We start from the raw sequence: 20093 nt of genomic DNA on the forward strand, positions 1-20093 counted from the left end.
GCAAATGTCTTGGCCACAACTTCAAGACATCTAAGGGAGGGTACACTGCTAGAGAAAGGGAAGAAATGCAAGGAAAGATGGCAAAGAAGAGGAGTATACAAGTCATTATAATGACACCAGTTTCAAGCACATTCATGTCTTTGGATGAGTTGGAGGGAGTGATAATGAGCACCACTGAAGCCACCCAAGAAGAAAATGGTGCAAGTAGTAGCATTGGTAAGAGGAGGAAGACAAATTAGCCACAGTTGGTGTGATTTGTTTAGGTTTATCAGTTTTTATTAATGACTCTTAAACTGTTCAAGTGTTCCATCACTTTTTGTCTTGAAAACCAAATGTTGTTTATGGTTGAAACTGTTAAATAATTCCGTTTTGTAATGAAACCAAATATGGTTCATTAAGTTTCTTTTGTAGTCGAACCCGCTTGTCAAGTCCGAAATAAGTTTAAAATTCTCTCTAAAAGAGTTTCTCTAAAAAGAGTTTTCTTAACCCTCAAGTTCGTTTAACCGCTTTTTCTTTGCCTTGCCTAATCCATCCACCAACACCTCCACTTTCTTCTTTCACCGCCTAACTTCCCCTAAAATGCTGCGTTGTCAGTCATGCAGACCCTCTGTTTGACACCTCACCTTCTTCATGTTCCCTCCCTACCTTTAAAAACACCCTATGCCCACCGTGTAACCCTAACCCCTGCTTTAATACCTTAATTTTCTTCCTTTACCTGTTTCGTCCTCTGTTTTTCATACTTCAGTTTCTCTCAAACATGGCCTCTTCATCTAAGCCTAACCTTTGTCGATCGGGTGTAAGTCTTAAATTACCCTTATATCTTTGCGCGGACTTCATTGGAGTTGATTTCTCAAAAGCTCTCATTGCCAAAATCCTTGATCAACGTTTTTTGGATATTTTTCGTATCTTTGATATGATTTCAAAGCACTGGAAGCTTCAAGGCTCTGTTTTTATTTGGGCTATGAAGCCTTATTATATTTTCGAATTCTCATCAGCTGCTGATCTTGCCTATTTCCGCCAGAGACAAACAGTGAACATTGAGGGAAGCTTATTTGTGTTTAGGTCGGTCTCACCTTCCACTGTTCCAGACAACTTGCTCTTTCAAGTTGTTCCTATTTGGATACGTGTGCATTATCTTCCTCTCCAGTTACTAAATACCTCTGTTGCAGCTTTTCTCCTCTCACATGTGGGAGATATTTGTGAGGAGGAGTCATACCCTTCACTGCTCCCACCTCGGAACTTTGTGCGTGTCAAAGTTTGGGTGGATCTTTCAAAGCCGCTCATACCTGGATGTTATCTTGCTCTTAATGATAGAGAGCATCAGTGGATTGGATTCTCCTATGAAGGAGTTTTCCGTTTCTGCAGAACTTGTGGTCTTTTGGGCCATCGTGTGTCTTTTTGCCCCTCTGGCAAAGTACATGGTTCTCGTGGTATTCAAGCAAGATTGAATGAGCTTACTGCTCGTGGACTGCAGGTGTTACATGGCCCTCCTGGGTCGTCTTTTTACAGTCCTGAAATCTTTGGACTTCCTCCTCGTCTCCACTATTTAAATTCTGATGTTAATACTCTCTCATCCTCTGACCCTGTTATTGTGGATTCTGGTGGAGGATCACCAGTTTTTTCATTTTCATCATCGACATCAGATGATGACAATGGAATGGACTTTACTTATGTAATACTCCGTATTTATATGTCTTGGGGGTACTCTATCGAGTAGCCCTTACTCTGTCGAATAAGGGCAAGTTGCGGAATAAAACAGTTTCTGACCTGTTGGGTACTCGATCGAGTAGCTGGGGCACTCGATCGAGTAGGGGGGTACTCGATCGAGTACCGTGGGTACTCGATCGAGTGTCCGGTTTTACGGGGGAGTTTTCTCGGGTTTTGTTAATTACGCGATTAAGGTATTTAAACATATTCGTATTTGTTCTAAATCACTTTTTACAAAACCTAAAACCTGTTTAAGAGAGAAAGCAACTAGTCTTCTTCCTAATCGCGTTCTTGACAATTCCCGGAGTTCAGACGGTCAGTTTGTATCGTAGTTCGCGTCGTTGGATTCCTTGCGTCGAGGGTAAGCTTTTAATATAATTTATATTATGTTTTGTTAAGATTGATGAAACCCTAATTTAGGAATTTGGGGGTTTTTATGAGTAGTATTTGAATGGTAGCATCTATGTGTTGTATGGTAGGAGGAGAATTCGTAGAGGAGCCGTTTTGATACAAATTTTGTAGATACCGTCTGCGTGTTGTGCTTTCCGGGTAGGATTTCTACTCGTATTAGTCCTATAATGGGATATTGGTGATGTCTTTGTAGTTAGTTGTTTAACATGATGATTGTGATTGTGATTGTGATTGTGATTGTGATTGGTTTCTTTGGCTCTCGAGATGCGTTCTCGGCTGAGTGGGGTCACTTGCGGGAGTGATCTCACGCCCTAGTTTCGCCCTTCGTGGAACCCGCCACGAAAGGGGATGTGCACATTAATGGACAGGGTTATCGCTCGTACGATGAGCGGGGCTTAGGTGGGAACGGCTGCGGTCCCCCCGGGCGTGGTGGTCCAGTGGACGGTCAAGATTGAGATGATGGGAGCGGTGGTGGTGTGTGTGTGTGTGATAGTTCATTTGTATGTTGTCTTGTTATTGCCGTTTATATTGATTGTGTGATTAGTATCGACCCGGTGTTGTTTTGTAAAACTGCGGTGATCCATTCGGGGATGGTGAGCGAGATATTGAGCGAGTATAGAGATGAGTACGGGGATAGCATTTGGGATGGCCACGACATGACGATAGAGTCTTCCATTTGTAGTTTAGCATTTATTTACGTTTCAATTGAGAACAGATAGTTTGGAATAATGTATTGTACTTTCAGTTTGGTTTCGAGGATTGTATTGATTCATTAAACTATTTACAATAAATGTTGTTTCTGTTTTGTCTATTTGATTATCATACCTCGGGCGACCGAGATGGTGATGTCTTCATACCTGAGTGGTCCTGGTAAGGCACTCGGAGTATGGGGGTGTTACAAATGGTATCATAGCAACGATCCTGAAACCTGTAACCAATGAACTTAACGAACATAGGGAGTCAATTAAAATGAACCCGGGGTAGAAGTTGTAGGAGCTAGTGCAAAGGCTTGGGAGACGTCCTAAAGTCGCGGGGGTCGCCCTACAACTTTGAACCGGTCACATGGGGGAAATGTGTGTGTTGAGTCATGTATGTGCTTAGTAACTTGCGTAACAATGTGATGGAATGTGTTGATGGTTGGATGTTCGAATTGGAATCGATGAGATAAAAGGAGAGTGATGTTATATATATATATATAGACATTGTTGATGAAATGATAGCATGATGGAATGTTTTACAACGTGGCAATTAATAGCATGATCGTTATGATATAATGTGATTTATAAAGTTAGCATGTGAGTACATGACATAATATGCGGGTAGCTCTTACGTATGGGTGGTACTTGATCGAGTGAGGCTGACTCGATCGGGTAGGTTTTTAGCGATTTTGAGTCCAGAATCGTATTTTGGGGCACTCGATCGAGTAACTAGGGGTACTCGATCGAGTAGGAAAATCACTCGATCGAGTAGCCTAGATACTCGATCGAGTGGGTTAGAGATCAGAAGGTCTGTTTGGTTCGGGAGTTTGGGTACTCGATCGAGTACATGGGGCACTCGATCGAGTAGCCCGTTACTCGATCGAGTGGGTTTGGATACTCGATCGAGTAGGTTCGGGCGTAGCGTTATCATGTTTTGGGGTTTAGTACGTGTGTTTATGTTTACCCTTTCTTGTATAGCTTCAAGATGCCGCCCAAGAGAAATGCCTTGTATGCGAGAGCTGAGCTTATGACTACGGACGACATCGTCAAGATGTTAGAGCACCAGGACGCTCCATCGAGACCTTGAAGAGAGTGAATGAGGACAAGGATAAGAGTAAGGAGAAGGAGGTTGACCATGCTAAAGTCAGCCTCTATATTGCGAGGTTTAACCCGAAGGAGTACAAGGGGATTGAGGAGCCTAACCTTCTTGATAGTTGGTTGAGGGAGATGGAGAACATACTAGATTTAGTTTCGTCCGATGAAATGAGAGTGGATCAGGCTGCATTTTATCCGAGGGAGGCGGTGGCAAGTGGTGGGATTCGGTGAAAGTGAGTGCCAAGGAGATATACACCAACCAGGGGTTACCTGCTATACCTTGGGAGGAGTTTCGTAGGGCTGTGAGAAAGGAGTTCGTGCCAGAACATGTGAGGAGTAAGTTGAGAGAGGAGTTCGACAAGTTTAAGATGACTTTTTGAGATGTCTGTATTTGAGTACTACAGCAGTTCAATGAGAAATCTAGATATCTTTGAGGATATGGGTTTGAGTGAGGAGAATCGGCTTTGAGGTTTGAGAGAGGGCTAACCACGAAAATTATGGATAAGTTACCCGTGGGAGTCCTTGCGATGTAAAGGAAGCGTATGAGAGGGGTGGGAGAGCGAGAGACTAGTGGAGATGGCTCGGGAGAGGTCGTGGTGGAGAGAAGAGGAAGTCGAGAGCGAGGGTGGTGGCCAATCTAATTTCAAGAAAGGCAACCACAATCAATCTAAGGGGTTTTCTTCTGGGTCCGGGTTTAGTCTTTGGAACTTCCTTTGGGAGAGGCCGTGGGAGTGTGAGCAACAGTGGGAGTGACTCGCTTTGGTTGTGGTGGTGTAGGCCACAAGAGACATGAGTGCACAAGTGCACCGGGATCTTTCCGGAGACTGCGCTTGTGAGCTTCGCGAGCAACAGACCGGCGGGATCATGGCCAAACCGGGAGGTCGAGCTAGAGTGGAGGCAACCGCAACGGCGGTAATTCTTATCGAAGACACCGACGAACAACAACAACAACAATCAAGGGTCGGGTGCTAAGCCGACCGCATCACCAAGATCTTGTCCGGGGAGGTGGGCGGAAGACCGATGGCAAGTTGTTCATGATGGACAAGAAGACAGCTGAGGAAGATGCGCACGTTATCACCGGTACATTCCTTGTTAATGGTACTCCTACGTTTGTTTTGTTTGATTCGGGGGCTTCTCAGTCGTTTGTGTCTTCGAGTCATGTAAAACAGTTGGGTTTGAGAGTATATGAGTCAGTTAGGGAGCAAGTTTTCATACCTTCGGAGAGAGTCGTATCGTGTGGGAGGTTGTTTAGAGATGTATCCTTGATAGTTGGGCAAGTCGATTTCCCTGTAGACTTGCTAGAGTTTCCTTTTAATGGTTTTGAGATGATAGTTGGGATGGATTGGTTAGGAAAGTATAAAGCTAAGATAGACTGTCATCAAAAGAAAGTGTCCCTAAGAGGCCCTAAGGGTGTTAGTGTGTCTTACCGTGGGTTTCTAGTCAAACCCAAAGTTAAGTTGATTACATTTGTCACCTTGAAGTCGTATACGAGGAAGGGATGTCCTCCGATTTTGTGCCATGTGAGAGATGACCGGATAGAGAGAGCCCGCGATTGACGAGATACCGATGGTGGGAGAGTTTGCGAGATGTTTTTCCGGAGGAGATTAGGGGTTGCCACCGAAGAGGGAGATAGATTTCACCGTTGAGTTGAAGCCAGGGACGGGGCCAATCTCTAAGGCACCGTACCGTATGGGTCCTAAGGAGATGGAGGAGCTTAGGAAGCAGTTGGATGATTTGATAGAGAAGGGATACATTAGACCAAGTGTATCGCCTTGGGAGCACCGATTCTTTTCGTGAAGAAGAAAGATGGGAGTTCGAGGTTGTGCATAGATTAGGGGAGCCGAACCGTGTGACGATAAAGAACAAGTATCCTTTGCCAAGGATAGATGACCTGTTTGATCAGTTGAGTGGTGCAACAGTCTTTTCTAAGATTGATTTGAAGTCGGGATACCATCAGGTGAAGATTAGAGATGTGGACATACCGAAGACAGCTTTCACGTCGAGGTATGGCCATTATGAGTATGTGGTGATGCCGTTTGGGTTGTCTAATGCGCCGGCAGTGTTCATGGATTTGATGAATAGGATCTTCAGACAGTTCTTGGACCAGTTCGTGGTGGTGTTTATCGATGATATCTTAGTCTACTCTAAGACTAAGGAGGAGCATGAGGAGCATCTGAGGATCGTGTTGCAGACTTTGAGGGATCATGAGTTGTATGCTAAGCTGTCCAAGTGTGAGTTCTGGTTGGAGAAAGTTGCCTTTCTGGGGCATGTAATCTCTAAAGATGGGGTAGCTGTGGATCCGGCGAAGATTGAGGCAGTGACAAAGTGGGAAGCACCAAAGAATGTTGCTGAAGTGAGAAGTTTCTTGGGTTTAGCTGGATACTACAGACGGTTCGTGAAGGATTTCTCCAAGATAGCTAGACCAATGACGGCGTTGATGAGGAAAGAGAACAGGTTTCGTTGGGATGAGAGTTGTGAGACGGCGTTCCAAACATTAAAGGAGCGTTTGACCACAGCTCCTGTCCTCGCATTGCCTGAAGGGAGCGAGAATTTCGAGGTTTATACGGATGCCTCGAAGAATGGGTTGGGGTGTGTGTTGATGCAGAATGGTAAAGTGATTGCCTATGCTTCTAGGCAGTTGAAGCCTTATGAGGAGAATTACCCTACTCATGATCTGGAGTTGGGTGCAGTGGTGTTTGCTCTCAAGATTTGGAGACATTACCTTTATGGAGCAATCTTTAAGGTATTTTCTGATCACAAGAGTCTCAAGTACATCTTCACGCAGAAGGAGTTGAATATGAGACAGAGGAGGTTGATGGAGTTGATTGGCGATTACGACATGGAGATCATCTACCATGAAGGGAAGGCCAATGTAGTTGCTGACGCTTTGAGTAGAAAGAGTGTACATTCTCTGTGTACAGCTCTATCTTTGATGAGGCTGAGGGATGAGGTAGCGAGCTTTGGGATACATATGATGCAGAAAGGAGACGCCATGGGTGATATGACAGTACATATGGAGTTTTATGATGACATTCGGGATAAGCAGGCTTTGGATCCTAAGATAGGGGAGTGGAGAGCTGGGGTGGAGAAAGGGACAGTGTCCCGCTTTTCCATTCATACAGATGGTAGCTTGAGGTTTGATGGTAGATGGTGTGTTCCTAACGATGAGGAGTTGAAAAAGACAATCATGACAGAAGCGCATTGCACACCATATTCAGTTCATCCCGGTGGAGACAAGCTATACAAAGATTTGAAGAAAACGTTTTGGTGGCCTGGGATGAAGAAAGAGATAGCTGAGTTTGTGTCCCGTTGTTTGACATGCCAGAGAGTTAAAGGGGAACAGAGAAGACCACAAGGTAAGGTTCAGTCTTTGGAGGTGCCTGAGTGGAAGTGGGAATCCATTTCCATGGATTTCATTGTGGGTTTGCCGAAGAGTCAACAAGGTAACAATATGATTTGGGTGATAGTGGATCGTCGACCAAGTCACTCACTTTGTTCCAATGAAAGATACCCGGACTAAGGCACAATTGGCTATGGCCTATCGAAAGAACGTCTTAAGTTACATGGAGTCCCTAAGGACATAGTGTCCGACAGAGATGCGAGGTTTATATCGAGGTTTTGGAAGGAGTTGCAGGAATCGTTGGGAACGACTTTGAAGATGAGTACGGCATTTCATCCTGCGACGGATGGGGACCGAGAGAACAATCAAGACCCTAGAGGATATGTTGCGAGCGTGTGTGATGGATTTCGGTGGTAGGCGGGAGCAGAGGTTGGACTTGATAGAGTTTTCTTACAATAATAGCTATCACACTAGTATTGGTATGGCACCGTTTGAGGCTTTGTATGGGAGGAGATGTAGGAGTCCAATCTGTTGGGACGATAGTCTTTGCTTGATGGTGTTAGGACCAGAGATGGTACATGAGATGGTGGAACAGTTAAGATGATCGGGAACGGATGAGAGCGCCAGGATCGACAAAAGAGTTATGCGAGATCTACATCGTCGGGACATAGAGTTTCAGGTTGGGGACAAGGTTCTTATGAAAGTGTCTCCTATGCGCGGAGTTATGAGATTTGGGAAGAAAGGCAAGCTAAGTCAGAAGTTTATAGGGCCTTATGAGATCTTAGAGCGAGTTGGGAAGTTGCGTATCGCGGCTTTACCAGCTGCGTTGGAGAGAGTACATAATGTGTTTCATGTATCGCAGCTGCGGAAGTATGTGAGTGACCCGTCACATGTGTTGGAGGCAGAGAGCTTAGAGCTTGATGAGTCTTTATCATATCTTGAGGTACCTAAGCAGATCCTAGACCGAAAGGTTAGAAAGACTAGGGGTGGTGAGACAGTTTTGCTCAAGATCCTTTGGTCTAACCACGAGACCGAGGAAGCTACATGGGAGGCAGAGGATATCATGAAAGAGCGTTACCCCTTCCTTTTTGATCAGGTATGTATGGTTACGGGGACGTAACCTTGTTTCTTTTAGGGGGGTAGGAGATGATCGCGAGCAGTTTTTAAGAGTTTTACACACCTTTTTATATGTTGCGTCGGTAGGTTGTCGGGATGAGTTGGGTAAGTAGCGTGTTTTATGTTGAGTTTGTTTTGGTTGTTGAGTCGGGAATGTTTTGGAGTACCTTTGTTTTAGTAGTGGTTTGAACTTCGGGGACGAAGTTCCTTTTAAGGAAGGAAGACTGTAATACTCCGTATTTATATGTCTTGGGGGTACTCTATCGAGTAGCCCTTACTCTGTCGAGTAAGGGCAAGTTGCGGAATAAAACAGTTTCTGACCTGTTGGGTACTCGATCGAGTAGCTGGGGCACTCGATCGAGTAGGGGGGTACTCGATCGAGTACCTTGGGTACTCGATCGAGTGTCCGGTTTTACGGGGGAGTTTTCTCGGGTTTTGTTAATTACGCGATTAAGGTATTTAAACATATTCGTATTTGTTCTAAATCACTTTTTACAAAACCTAAAACCTGTTTAAGAGAGAAAGCAACTAGTCTTCTTCCTAATCGCGTTCTTGACAATTCCCGGAGTTCAGACGGTCAGTTTGTATCGTAGTTCGCGTCGTTGGATTCCTTGCGTCGAGGGTAAGCTTTTAATATAATTTATATTATGTTTTGTTAAGATTGATGAAACCCTAATTTAGGAATTTGGGGGTTTTTATGAGTAGTATTTGAATGGTAGCATCTATGTGTTGTATGGTAGGAGGAGAATTCGTAGAGGAGCCGTTTTGATACAGCTGTAGATACCGTCTGCGTGTTGTGCTTTCCAGGTAGGATTTCCTACTCAGTATTAGTCCCATAATGGGATATTGGTGATGTGCTGTAGTTAGTTGTTTAACATGATGATTGTGATTGTGATTGTGATTGGTTTCTTTGGCTCTCGAGATGCGTTCTCGGCTGAGTGGGGTCACTTGCGGGAGTGATCTCACGCCCTAGTTTTGCCCTTCGTGGAACCCGCCACGAAAGGGGATGTGCACATTAATGGACAGGGTTATCGCTCGTACGATGAGCGGGGCTTAGGTGGGAACGGCTGCGGTCCCCCAGGCGCGGTGGGTCCGGTGGACGGTCGAGATTGAGATGATGGGAGCTGGTGGTGTGTGTGTGTGTGATAGTTCAGCTTTATGTTGTCTTGTTATTGCCGTTTATATTGATTGTGTGATTAGTCTTGACCCGGTGTTGTTTTGTAAAACTGCGGTGATCCATTCGGGGATGGTGAGCAGATATTGAGCGGTATAGAGATGAGTACGGGGATATTTGGGATGGCCACGACATGACGATAGAGTCTTCCTTTGTAGTTTAGCATTTATTTACGTTTCAATTGAGAACAGATAGTTTGGAATAATGTATTGTACTTTCAGTTTGGTTTCGAGGATTGTATTGATTCATTAAACTATTTACAATAAATGTTGTTTCTGTTTTGTCTATTTGATTATCATACCTCGGGCGACCGAGATGGTGATGTCTTCATACCTGAGTGGTCCTGGTAAGGCACTCGGAGTATGGGGGTGTTACAACTTATCCTCCTGATTCTTGTGTCCATGAGGATGAGTCTCGTGAAGTTCTGCTTGAGAGCTTCCCGCTGATAAGGGGCTCTGTTGTGCCTGGACCTTTTACTCCTGGTTGTTCTCCGTTTAATGTTAGTGGACTAACTCGTGGTGGTATTTCTTCGGTTGAAGTTGGTGGACAATCTCATGGTGGTGCACCATCTTGTGCTAGGGAGGTTTCCCCGTCTTTTCGTATGAGTGTGCCTGAAGAGAAGGTTGACGCCACTCTTGAACTTGGTCTAGCTGAACCATCAACTCCACCTCGTTTAGTTGATGTTAGTTGCCTTTTTCGTCCCCCTGCTAGTTCCTCTAGCACTCACCATCATGCTTTGGACTCTCTTGGAAGGACGGTGAAGTTTGTTTTCAAACGTAAGGTAGGGGTTGGTTTTAATTTTTACAGCCGTACTCGTTTTAAACGTTCTCACAAAACGAGTTTTATGGATTTGGCTGTGGACACGGTTTATGAACCAACACCACAAGAGTTACTATTGGGGACCTTATCATCTGAGCCTTTTCTATATAGGCAGCCAGATTTGCTGAGTTCGTCCTCTGCTTATGTTTCACGGTTTAAACGGCCTTTCTCTCCCTTTCAGTTTTATGTTCCTGATGGCCCTTTGTCAAAGAAACCGCGCCTGGAACAAGGTGGTCCTTTTAATTTTATGGACGGACCATTTCTAACGCTTGTTCCTTTTTCTTTGTCCAGAGATGATGCCGTGGTTCCTGTTTTAGGTCTGGTGGCGGACCTTAATTCGCCACCCGTTTACCAATGAAGATCTTTTGTTAGAATTGTAGGGGGCTAGGATCGACGGATGATCCTACAATTCCTTTTCTACATCGAAGCGTCCACCAATATCATCCGTCCATTTTGTTTCTTCAAGAAACCATGACTTTCTTTGACTCGGCTTCAAATAAGACTTCTCATCTGGGCCTGCCTAATTGTTGCGGTGTTGATTCAGTTGGATGTAGTGGCGGCCTCCTTTTGCGATGGGATAACTCTCTACAATTAACAACCTTATATATAGAACCTCACTTTATCTTATGTAAATTAGTAATCCCTATGGCACCTTGTACAAATAATGTAATATATATTATATTTATATATGGTGAAGCTCGGTTTGAATATCGCCAATCTTTATGGGATCGGATCACTTCCAAGGTTTTGAACCTTTCTCCTTTACTCCTCATAGGAGATTTCAACCAGATTGAATTGTTTGCTGATAAGTTTGGAGGTTCAAATTTCATTCGGGGTCAATGTTATTTCACGGCATGGAAAATTAGGAATGGTCTTATGGATGTTCCTTTTTTTGGACCCCGGTTTACTTGGATGAATAGTCAGTTTGATGGTAATTTTATAATGGAACGTCTTGACCGTGCTTATGCTAATTAGGCTTGGTTTACTCTTTTCCCGTCTGCTTCAATTTTGCATCTTCCTATTCTTGTCTCTGATCATGCACCTATTATCCTTTCACTATGCCCGGATTCTAAACCACGTAAAAGACCTTATCGTATTGATAACTGGTGCTTATCTTATCCTGAGGTCCGTGAACTGGTTTTACAAGTTTGGGAAACTCCTTTCTTTGGTTCTGCGATGTTTGTGGTGTCCCGTAAACTCGCCACAGCTCGACGTGCAATCCTACAATGGGTTATAAATCATCGCATCTCTCACGGGATTAATTGGTCGGAAATAGAAGCTGATTTGGATTTAACTGCTACCCATATAGTTGACGAAAATTCAGCATCAGATTTTCTGCATCTTCGATCCTCTCGCTTACAATTGCTTCGAAATCAAAGACAATACTGGGTTCAACGCTCAAAGGTCAAAAGTGAGATTTTGGACGGGTTTCCTACACGCTTTCTTTATAACCGAGTGAAACAAAGATCAACAAAACATCGTATCATGGCCCTTTGATCTACCGATAACGTATGGTTGGAGTCCCCCAACTCTATTACAGATGAGATTGTTCATTATTTCAAGAATTTGCTAACCTCTAATACCGCTATTGCTCCTGCCTCTCATGTGGAATCTATGCAATCTTGTTTTGATGGATTAACTTTTCCCAGGCTAGGATCAATTGAATGTTCTTTATTGCAAGAGCCTTTCAGGGAGACTGATGTTATGAATGCTCTCCGTGGTATGGATGCATCAAAATCCCCGGGTCCTGATGGCATTAAACCTCTTTTTTTCCACACTTTTTGGCCACAGATAGGCCATTTAGTGACTTCGGCAATTCTTCGGTTTCTTAATTCAGGCGTCATGCCAAAGGAGTGGAACAATACCATCATTGTTCTAATACCGAAAACTGATAAACCGGCGTGTGTCTCGCAATTTCGACCGATTAGCCTATGCAATGTCATATACCGTTTGGCTTCAAAGTGTATGGCTAACCGTCTCAGGCTGGTAATTCCTTCCATTATTTCTGAATCCCGACAAGCGTTTGTTCCCGATCGTCTCATGTCTGATGGTTGCCTTATTGCTCATGAGATAATGCACTACATTAACAAAACTAAGCAAGGACCAAACTGTTACTCTGTGATCAAGCTAGACATGCATAAAGCTTTTGATCGTGTATCCTGGAATTTCCTCATGTCAGCCTTGGATCATTTTGGTTTTCCAATATCTTGGCGCAATCTCATTTGGGAGTGCATCTCCATTGTGACATATAGTATCATGATTAACGGCGAACCTTCAACCTCTTTTCATCCATCTTGTGGGTTACGTCAAGGAGATCCTCTATCACCTTATTTATTCATCATGTGTATGGAAATTATATCTCGTCAACTTCAGGCAGCTGAGTCCCGTCATCAAATATTTGGCCTCAAGATTTCTCGGTATGCTCTGCCTCTATCACACTTGTTTTATGCTGACGACGCTTTTATCTGCTGTAAGGCAACGCCTGCTTCCTTTGAGGCTATTTGAGATATTTTCCATGATTTTGAAGCTGCCTCAGGTCAGATGATTAATCTTCAAAAGTCGTTTATTAAATTTAGTCCAAATTCGCCAGCTGATTTCAAATCCCACATGACCTCTATTTTGCGTATGAAAGTAGCTGATTCCTTTGGTACTTACTTGGGTGTTCCGGTTGACCTTCCTAAATGTAAGAAGAATGCTTTTCATGATCTCCTGGACAAGATTACTACACGTATTTCGTCATGGGCTTCTCTTCATTTATCTCAGCCTAGCAAGTTTGTTATCATTAACTCTATCTTAATTGGTTCGTTGGTCCACATTCTTGCTGCTGTTCCTCTACCACTTTCTGTCTCTAGGAAGCTTGACTCCTTAATTGCGGCCTTCTGGTGGAGTAAAAACTCTTCTCAAATATCAATTCACTGGCTCTCTCAGCCACACTTACATACTCCGAAGGTTACGGGAGGACTTGGTATCAAATCGGTGACCGTTCTAAGTTAGGCTTATCTTTTGAATAATTTTTGGCGCATTCATCATAGACCTACTGGTATTCTTGCCAAATATCTCACACCCAAATATCGGAAAGATCTCCCTATTCCTAATCAGAAGTCCAAGGTCTCACAACCATCATTTGTATGGCAAGGGCTTTGTCGAGTTGCTGCAAATTGCTCTGAAGCTATGGCATGGAAAGTTGGCAATGGCAATTTAATTAATCTTCTAACTAGTCATTGGGTACAAGGGAAGACACCAGGTGTTCGACGAGATCAGTGTAGTCACTCTCTTACACTTTCAGATTTGATTTGCGAGAATGGCTCATGGAGAACACCTCTTATCTTTCGTGTTTTTGACAACTCAACTGCTAAGGCCATCTTGGCTATGGAACCACCTCTACTTGAAATTGATGACTACTTGTATTGGAAATACACTGAGGATGGCGCCTATAATATACAATCGGGCTACAAGTATCTTCTACCTAAGCTTTCGCCGAGACCACCATAGTTAAGTGTCTTTCCATGGAAATTGATATGGCTAGTTCCGTTCTCCAGCAAATTCCCCCTTTTCATCTAGCGCCTTGCTTATCACATCATCACGGCAAAGACTGTTCTAGCCCATAGAGGTTTTAGCCTTGATACTTCCTGCCCGTTATGTCGATCGGGTACAGAGACTCCTGAGCATTTGTTCCGCTCATGTGATGTAATTCAACATGTCTGGAGGGCTTCATGGCTTGGAATTCGATCTATGGCTAACTCAAATGTCTCTTTCTTTACATGGCTCGCTGATCATCTGTTGTACCTTCATCGTTCTTCATCAACAGGTTTTGATTGTTTGCTGTACTTCTTTTGCATCTTGCGCTCCATTTGGCTCACTCGAAACTCCATAGTTTTTGAAAATGCTACACTTGAGCCTGAACGCATACTTCGTCTAGTAGAGACCTTGCACCGGTCACATTTAAGTTTATCTTCTCTCTGTCATGAAGAGTTTCAATCACGGCGAATTCCCAATATGGCAGGTATGTATCCGACAATTTTGAGTGCTACGGTCTCTTATGAGATATCCATTTGCAGGAGTTCCTTTCAGGATGGATATATGGCTACTGTTGTATCTGACTCTTGCTTGCCTAAGATCTTCTACTTGCGTGCTTCCTCTTCCTTCGCGGCGCACTCTCATGCATTGCACCAGTTTATGAAGACTCAAGAGTTTTCTACTTTCACTGATATTGCTTTTATCATTTCATCACAAAAATTATGTTCAGTTCTGGCTTCTCAAAAGCCAGTCCCAATTGATGTGCGTAATTCAATGCGAGGAATTCGCACATTCCTTCGCTCACGCCGTAACTGGTCGGTTAGTTTAGCTACTGGTTAATTTACTGTTGTACTTGTATTTGTTTTTGACACTTTTGTTTTCATTTCCTTTAATATAATGGTTTACATTTGTCGAAAAAAAAAAAAAGTTTCTTTTGTAATGAACAAGAATTGATGGCTGCAATTTGAAATGGTCATTCACCTTATTTCTGAAAATTTTCATCCATCTTATTTCCGGAAACAAGTGTGACGAGTGTTCATATAAATTCAGAAATTTATGGAAAAGCATACAAAGACATAGAAACTCATACTACTAATTCTGAAATTTTTGAAAATTCATAACAATTCATACAATTTTGAAAATTTCTGAAAATTTTCACTACTTCATAACAATGGCTAATATAAAGAAAACAAATAAATATAAGATACCCTTGAAATAAAACTTCATCATCCTTGACAAACCTAAAATCTCTTCCTTTAAACCTAGAACTTGCTCCTTCATCACATTTCCACATGATGCATTATCAACTTCATCTTCAAATGCTATCTTCAACCTTTTTGTTATCGTCAAATGATCTTCAGCCAACCACGTTACAAAATTATTGCAATCTAAATATTTAAAATATGATTTCTTTTGATTATTAATTAACCCGGATATCTTGATGATAGCGTTTTTCCACATCGATTGCAAGCTTGATTCTTAAAACTAAGGCTTTCAATTGGTTGGTTTCTTCACATTGAAGATGATGTCGACATAAGTAGAGAGAGAAAGAAGAAAATTAAAGGGAAGTATATGGGACAATTTAGCAAGTGAAGAAGATAAAGATGTTAATATAGTTGAGGTTTAGAAAAAATGGAGGGAAAATCAAAGGCAAAGTGGAGAGAAAACATAAAGAGGAATGGAGGAAAAGAAATGCCAACAAAGAAGTCCACATAAGCTAATTGACGGACCATTTAATTCTAACCCAGCTTTGCTCATGTTTTAGAGTAATTAATCAAGTTCAGGGGTATAAATGAGGGATTACAGAAACACAAGGTTATCAAATAGAAAATGAAAAAACACAAGAGAAAAACCAAAAAAAAAAAAAAAATCACTACATTTCTGTATGAATTTGGATACGGAGTATAATACAAACGGTTATCTTCGGGTTGGGTCATTAGCGGATGACGAATCGGGTCGGGTCATTAGCGGTCAGTGCCGAGTCAGGTTACCAACATATATTTTATTTTATGTATTTAGTATGTGATGTGTATTTTATGTTTATACAATGTGTAAGTGTATTAATTGTAGTTTTAAGTGAAAACAGTTAACATAAATGTTATTTTGGCCCTATTTACACTATTATTAAGCTAATTTATTATCGGGTTATCCATCGGGTTAAGTTAATATTTGGTCGCGGTCGGTTCAGGTCGGGTTCGGGTTGTAAAAATAAGGTTGCTCTTGGTTATCGGGTTAGCCTCGGTTCGAGTTAGGTCGCGCAGTTTCAATTCACTCAATTTTTGAATTTTATTGGATCGGGGTTCGGGCTTGTCAAGTCAACTTTTACTCGCTCCCGTGTACTGTGATTAGTGTGGCATTCAACGCCCTTTCTTTTTCGTAGTTGCTCATTCATGTACGATATTTACTTATTCATGTACTTTTTTTCATTAGTTTTCCATTCCATACCCTTTGCCTAGAAACAAAAGAAAAAAAAATCTCTCTAATTCTCTCCATCACGAAATTAATCAAATTTATCAAATCCGTCAAATTACAATTATGGATGCTAATTCTCGTATCGTTCAAGTAATAATTTTAATTCGTAATTTTATTATTTATTTTATATCAAATTACGGAATTGATTTCGACTAATTAAATTAGGGTTCGTTTAAACCGTCGCCGGCGTTGGGGTGAGGGGAGGCGGTCGTCGCCGGCGTTGGGATGAGGGAAGGCGTTCGTTGCCTGTTGTGGCGGCGACATTGGTGGCAGGGTATGGGGTAAAGAGGGTGTCGTTGTCGTTTTGCATATAATGACGGTGGTGGCCGGTGTTGGGATAAAATACGGCGGCCGTCGGCGAGTTAAGGGCTGGTGGGTGGGCCGCTGGCAGTGGTACCGGGGTTGCTGCCTGGTGGTGGTGGCTGGGGTGTGTGAACATTGCTTTAAGTGTTTTGGTGTTTACTGGTTGTTTCACGTTGCAGCTTGTTTCATTTTTTCTTTTTCATTTTTTTTTAATTTTTTTTTAATTTTTTTTGACTATTTTCTTATTTTTATTTCAGTACTCGGAGTTGGTGTCTGGATGGTGGGCGCAAGGGAACGGCGGCGAGGATGGTGGCTGCCGAGTGATGGTTGTAATTAGAGCAGTAAAGAGTAAAAAGATGAGAGAGATTGAAGAGGGTATTAAGATAAAATCATTAAAATAAAAGGGGTATTATTGTCATTTACGTCCATGAATGAGTAAAACTCGTACATGAATGAGCACCACCCTTCTTTTTTAGCACCAATTCAAACATCCAAAACACCCCCAAATTGAAAGCCTATAATTTACTCCATATCTTTCATCCTTCGAAGTGAAGTGAATAGTTTGATAGAAATAAATATAATAGTTGAGTCTCAACCATTATCTTAAAGTTTTGATTGAGATGGTTCATTTATCATGATATTAGAATCAGAGTGATCAACAGGTCATTAGTTTAAATCCTGACAGCCTCCAATAACTCACGAAGTGGAAATTCAGCACATGGTATAACTGTATAAGAGAGCATGTGCACTAACTACTCTTCAAACTCAATGGACACTCAAGTGAGGGGACGTAAGAGGAATCAATACTATATATTAAATCCAAAAACCAAGGGACTTCAATGTAATTAACGAAAGTTATTCAAATTAATTATACTATATAGTTTTAAATCAATAGCACTATGTGATGAACCCGATTAAAGGATCTCAATGCAAATAATATATATTTTGGGTTAAAATTAAATTATATAGAAGCTTGGTAATTTTCCTAAACATGGTCAATTTCCTTAAAATAAAATAATTAATTAAGATGGTCAATTTCAAAAAGACTAAAAGAAAGAAGATGTCTGATAATTTTTCTAAATATTTATAAAAGACTAGAAGATGGTTAATTTCCTTAAAATAAATAAATAATTAATTAGTATAAACATACACACTTATGGTATTAATTATTATCATAATAAAATTATATATTAAATTTAAAATATCTGCAATTTTATTAAATTTTATAGTTTATTAGATGTATAGAGATGTTAATTATTTAACATAAAAAAAATATAATAAGTAGATTATAAATAATTCAAGTTAGATTCCATAATATATAATATTGCATAAATCTTTCGATTTGATTTACTGCATATATGTAATATATTTATATAAATACATAATCCTTTTAAAATTGCATGCCTAAGTAGTAAAAGTAATTTTGTCAGTAAAGAAAAGAATTATAGTAACATTGGATATAGTTATATTATATTAATCACTCATTTGAATAGTAAAAGTAACAATATTATCAACGAGATTAGTAAGAGTGGTAGAAACAACAACGGGAGTAGTGAAATAATCAATATTAATGCGGGAATTTACTAAAAACAATTACGGCGGGAGTAGTGAAATTATCAATATTAATGCGGCGGTAGTGACAGTAACAATAGTTATGGCGGAAGTAGTGAAAACAACAATGATTACGGCCAAGTAGTGAATGTTATTCCTATCGTTTCATTAATAAGAGTAAAATATTAATAGCGGGAATAGTGAATCTGTCTCACAATTTATTTCATCGTAATTTTAAGATATGTTATGAAAAAATATATTAATAATAAATTTATGGGTTATGCAACTTTAAGTAGTTTTATTTAATGAAAAAAAAAATTAATGGTAAGTAGAGGTAGCCCAGGCGAAGCCGGACACCAATACTAGTAAAATAATAGTTGGACCATAACCACCAACTTAAGATTTTGGTTAAGATTGTTCATCTATCACGGTTATCCATTTGAATTTGGCGTGTTAGAAATGGACCTGTCAAACGGGTCGGGTCGAATATAGTTCGGGTTATACGGGTCACGGGTCGGGTTAGGGTCATAATACCGGTCAAGAAATAATTTTTAACGTCTTTTTTAAACGATTTATTTAATTAAAAAATATTTTTTTAAAAATTAAAACATATTTAAAATTAATATTTTAATCATATTCGACGTTTACATTAATTACATTAATATAATTATTAAAAAAAGTTCTTTTAATAGTAATTTTTATTGAACTTTTAATAATAATAATAATTATTAAATATTATAAAAGTTATACAAAATTGACTTTTTAGTTGTGTTTGTAATTTTAAATAATAAAAAATAATTAACTATTTTTTCAAATATATTATATAAATTAATTTTTTTTAAAATTAATGATTTAACTTTGATCCAACGGGTCAATCCGTTCGAGTTGGGTCTCGAGCCTAAAATAACAGGCCATTTTGGATTTTGGTGAAATGGGTAGCGGGCCGAAAAAACTGGATTTGTAGCCCTAAAAACAGGTCGGGTTTTCGAGTCGGGTCGAGTTTTGAAAGGTCCTGAGTTATATTGAAATTGCGACCAAGAAATATTGAATTTGAGCAAACCTAAAAGATAAGAAATGGATACTATACAACAGATACAATCGTGTAACAAATCGAATAGCTATAAAGCCTATAATACATGGTTATACGAATAGTTGTACAAACAGACTATAGCGTTCAAACAAATTAAAAATTCAAACAGGAAAAAACAGCTCAGGTATATTGAAATACGAGTATATTAGATCAACTATTGATACAAAATACAATCACAGATCAGATCAGATCAGATACAAGTATAAATGATAATATAAGCGAGCGAGTTACTTATCCTATTTCCAATTGGGTTTGAGACGAAAACTCCCGTGGAAAATGTAGTTGAGCGGGGCAGACCCATTTGTGAAATGTAGTATTGATTAAACAAAATGAAAAGCGGAATCAAATTACAAACCAAAAAAAAGTAAAAGGAAAAGAAAGCGGCATAGATGGAGGCATAGGTTTACTAGGAAGTGAGGAAGAAGGCAGGTTGAAGGGCTAAGTAGAGGAGTTTGAAGCATACGCATGTGAAGGTGACGAATACCAACCCGTATATTAACCGAATACCCATGGCTTCTTATATGTTTATGTGCTCGATCTAATCTGTTCTTGATTTGATTTGATTTTAGATGAAGACAGAAAAATGGAGAGAAGTGGCGAGCAGAGAATTGTGTGTGTCAGATATGGACCAAACCCAAAAGATACGATACGGAATTAAAGTAATCGAAAAAATATATAAAACGGAAAATTCTAGCGGTACATAAATTCTTATAGACGCATATCCGTCTATAGTTATAAACGAGCTAAATATCCACCCATTTTAAGTAAAACGGACCAAATGTCAAATGTCACCAGTGTCAT

At 40.6% G+C, this 20093-nt stretch overlaps 1 protein-coding gene across 1 annotated transcript; it reads left to right on the plus strand.

Annotated features, from left to right (window-relative positions):
- Positions 1-757: 757 nt before the first annotated feature.
- LOC141588296 (uncharacterized) lies at positions 758-12865 on the plus strand. The gene is made up of 4 exons (XM_074409744.1): positions 758-1672; positions 9948-10682; positions 11336-11787; positions 12010-12865. The coding sequence occupies exons 1-4, from the start codon at positions 758-760 to the stop codon at positions 12863-12865; spliced, it is 2958 nt and encodes a 985-aa protein (XP_074265845.1).
- Positions 12866-20093: the final 7228 nt, after the last annotated feature.

Source organism: Silene latifolia, chromosome 6 (genome assembly GCF_048544455.1).
Source record: "Silene latifolia isolate original U9 population chromosome 6, ASM4854445v1, whole genome shotgun sequence".
Classification (NCBI taxonomy): Eukaryota; Viridiplantae; Streptophyta; class Magnoliopsida; order Caryophyllales; family Caryophyllaceae; genus Silene; species Silene latifolia.

What these genes read in the sequence shown, in the direction of transcription:
- LOC141588296 (XM_074409744.1), top strand. Translation starts at nt 758, where the DNA reads ATGGCCTCTTCATCTAAGCCTAACCTTTGTCGATCGGGTGTAAGTCTT. An exon ending in TGGTTCCTGTTTTAGGTCTG is followed by an intron (nt 10,683 to 11,335) that starts GTGGCGGACCTT and finishes TATGCTAATTAG; the next exon opens with GCTTGGTTTACTCTTTTCCC. An exon ending in AAAAGTGAGATTTTGGACGG is followed by an intron (nt 11,788 to 12,009) that starts GTTTCCTACACG and finishes AACTTTTCCCAG; the next exon opens with GCTAGGATCAATTGAATGTT.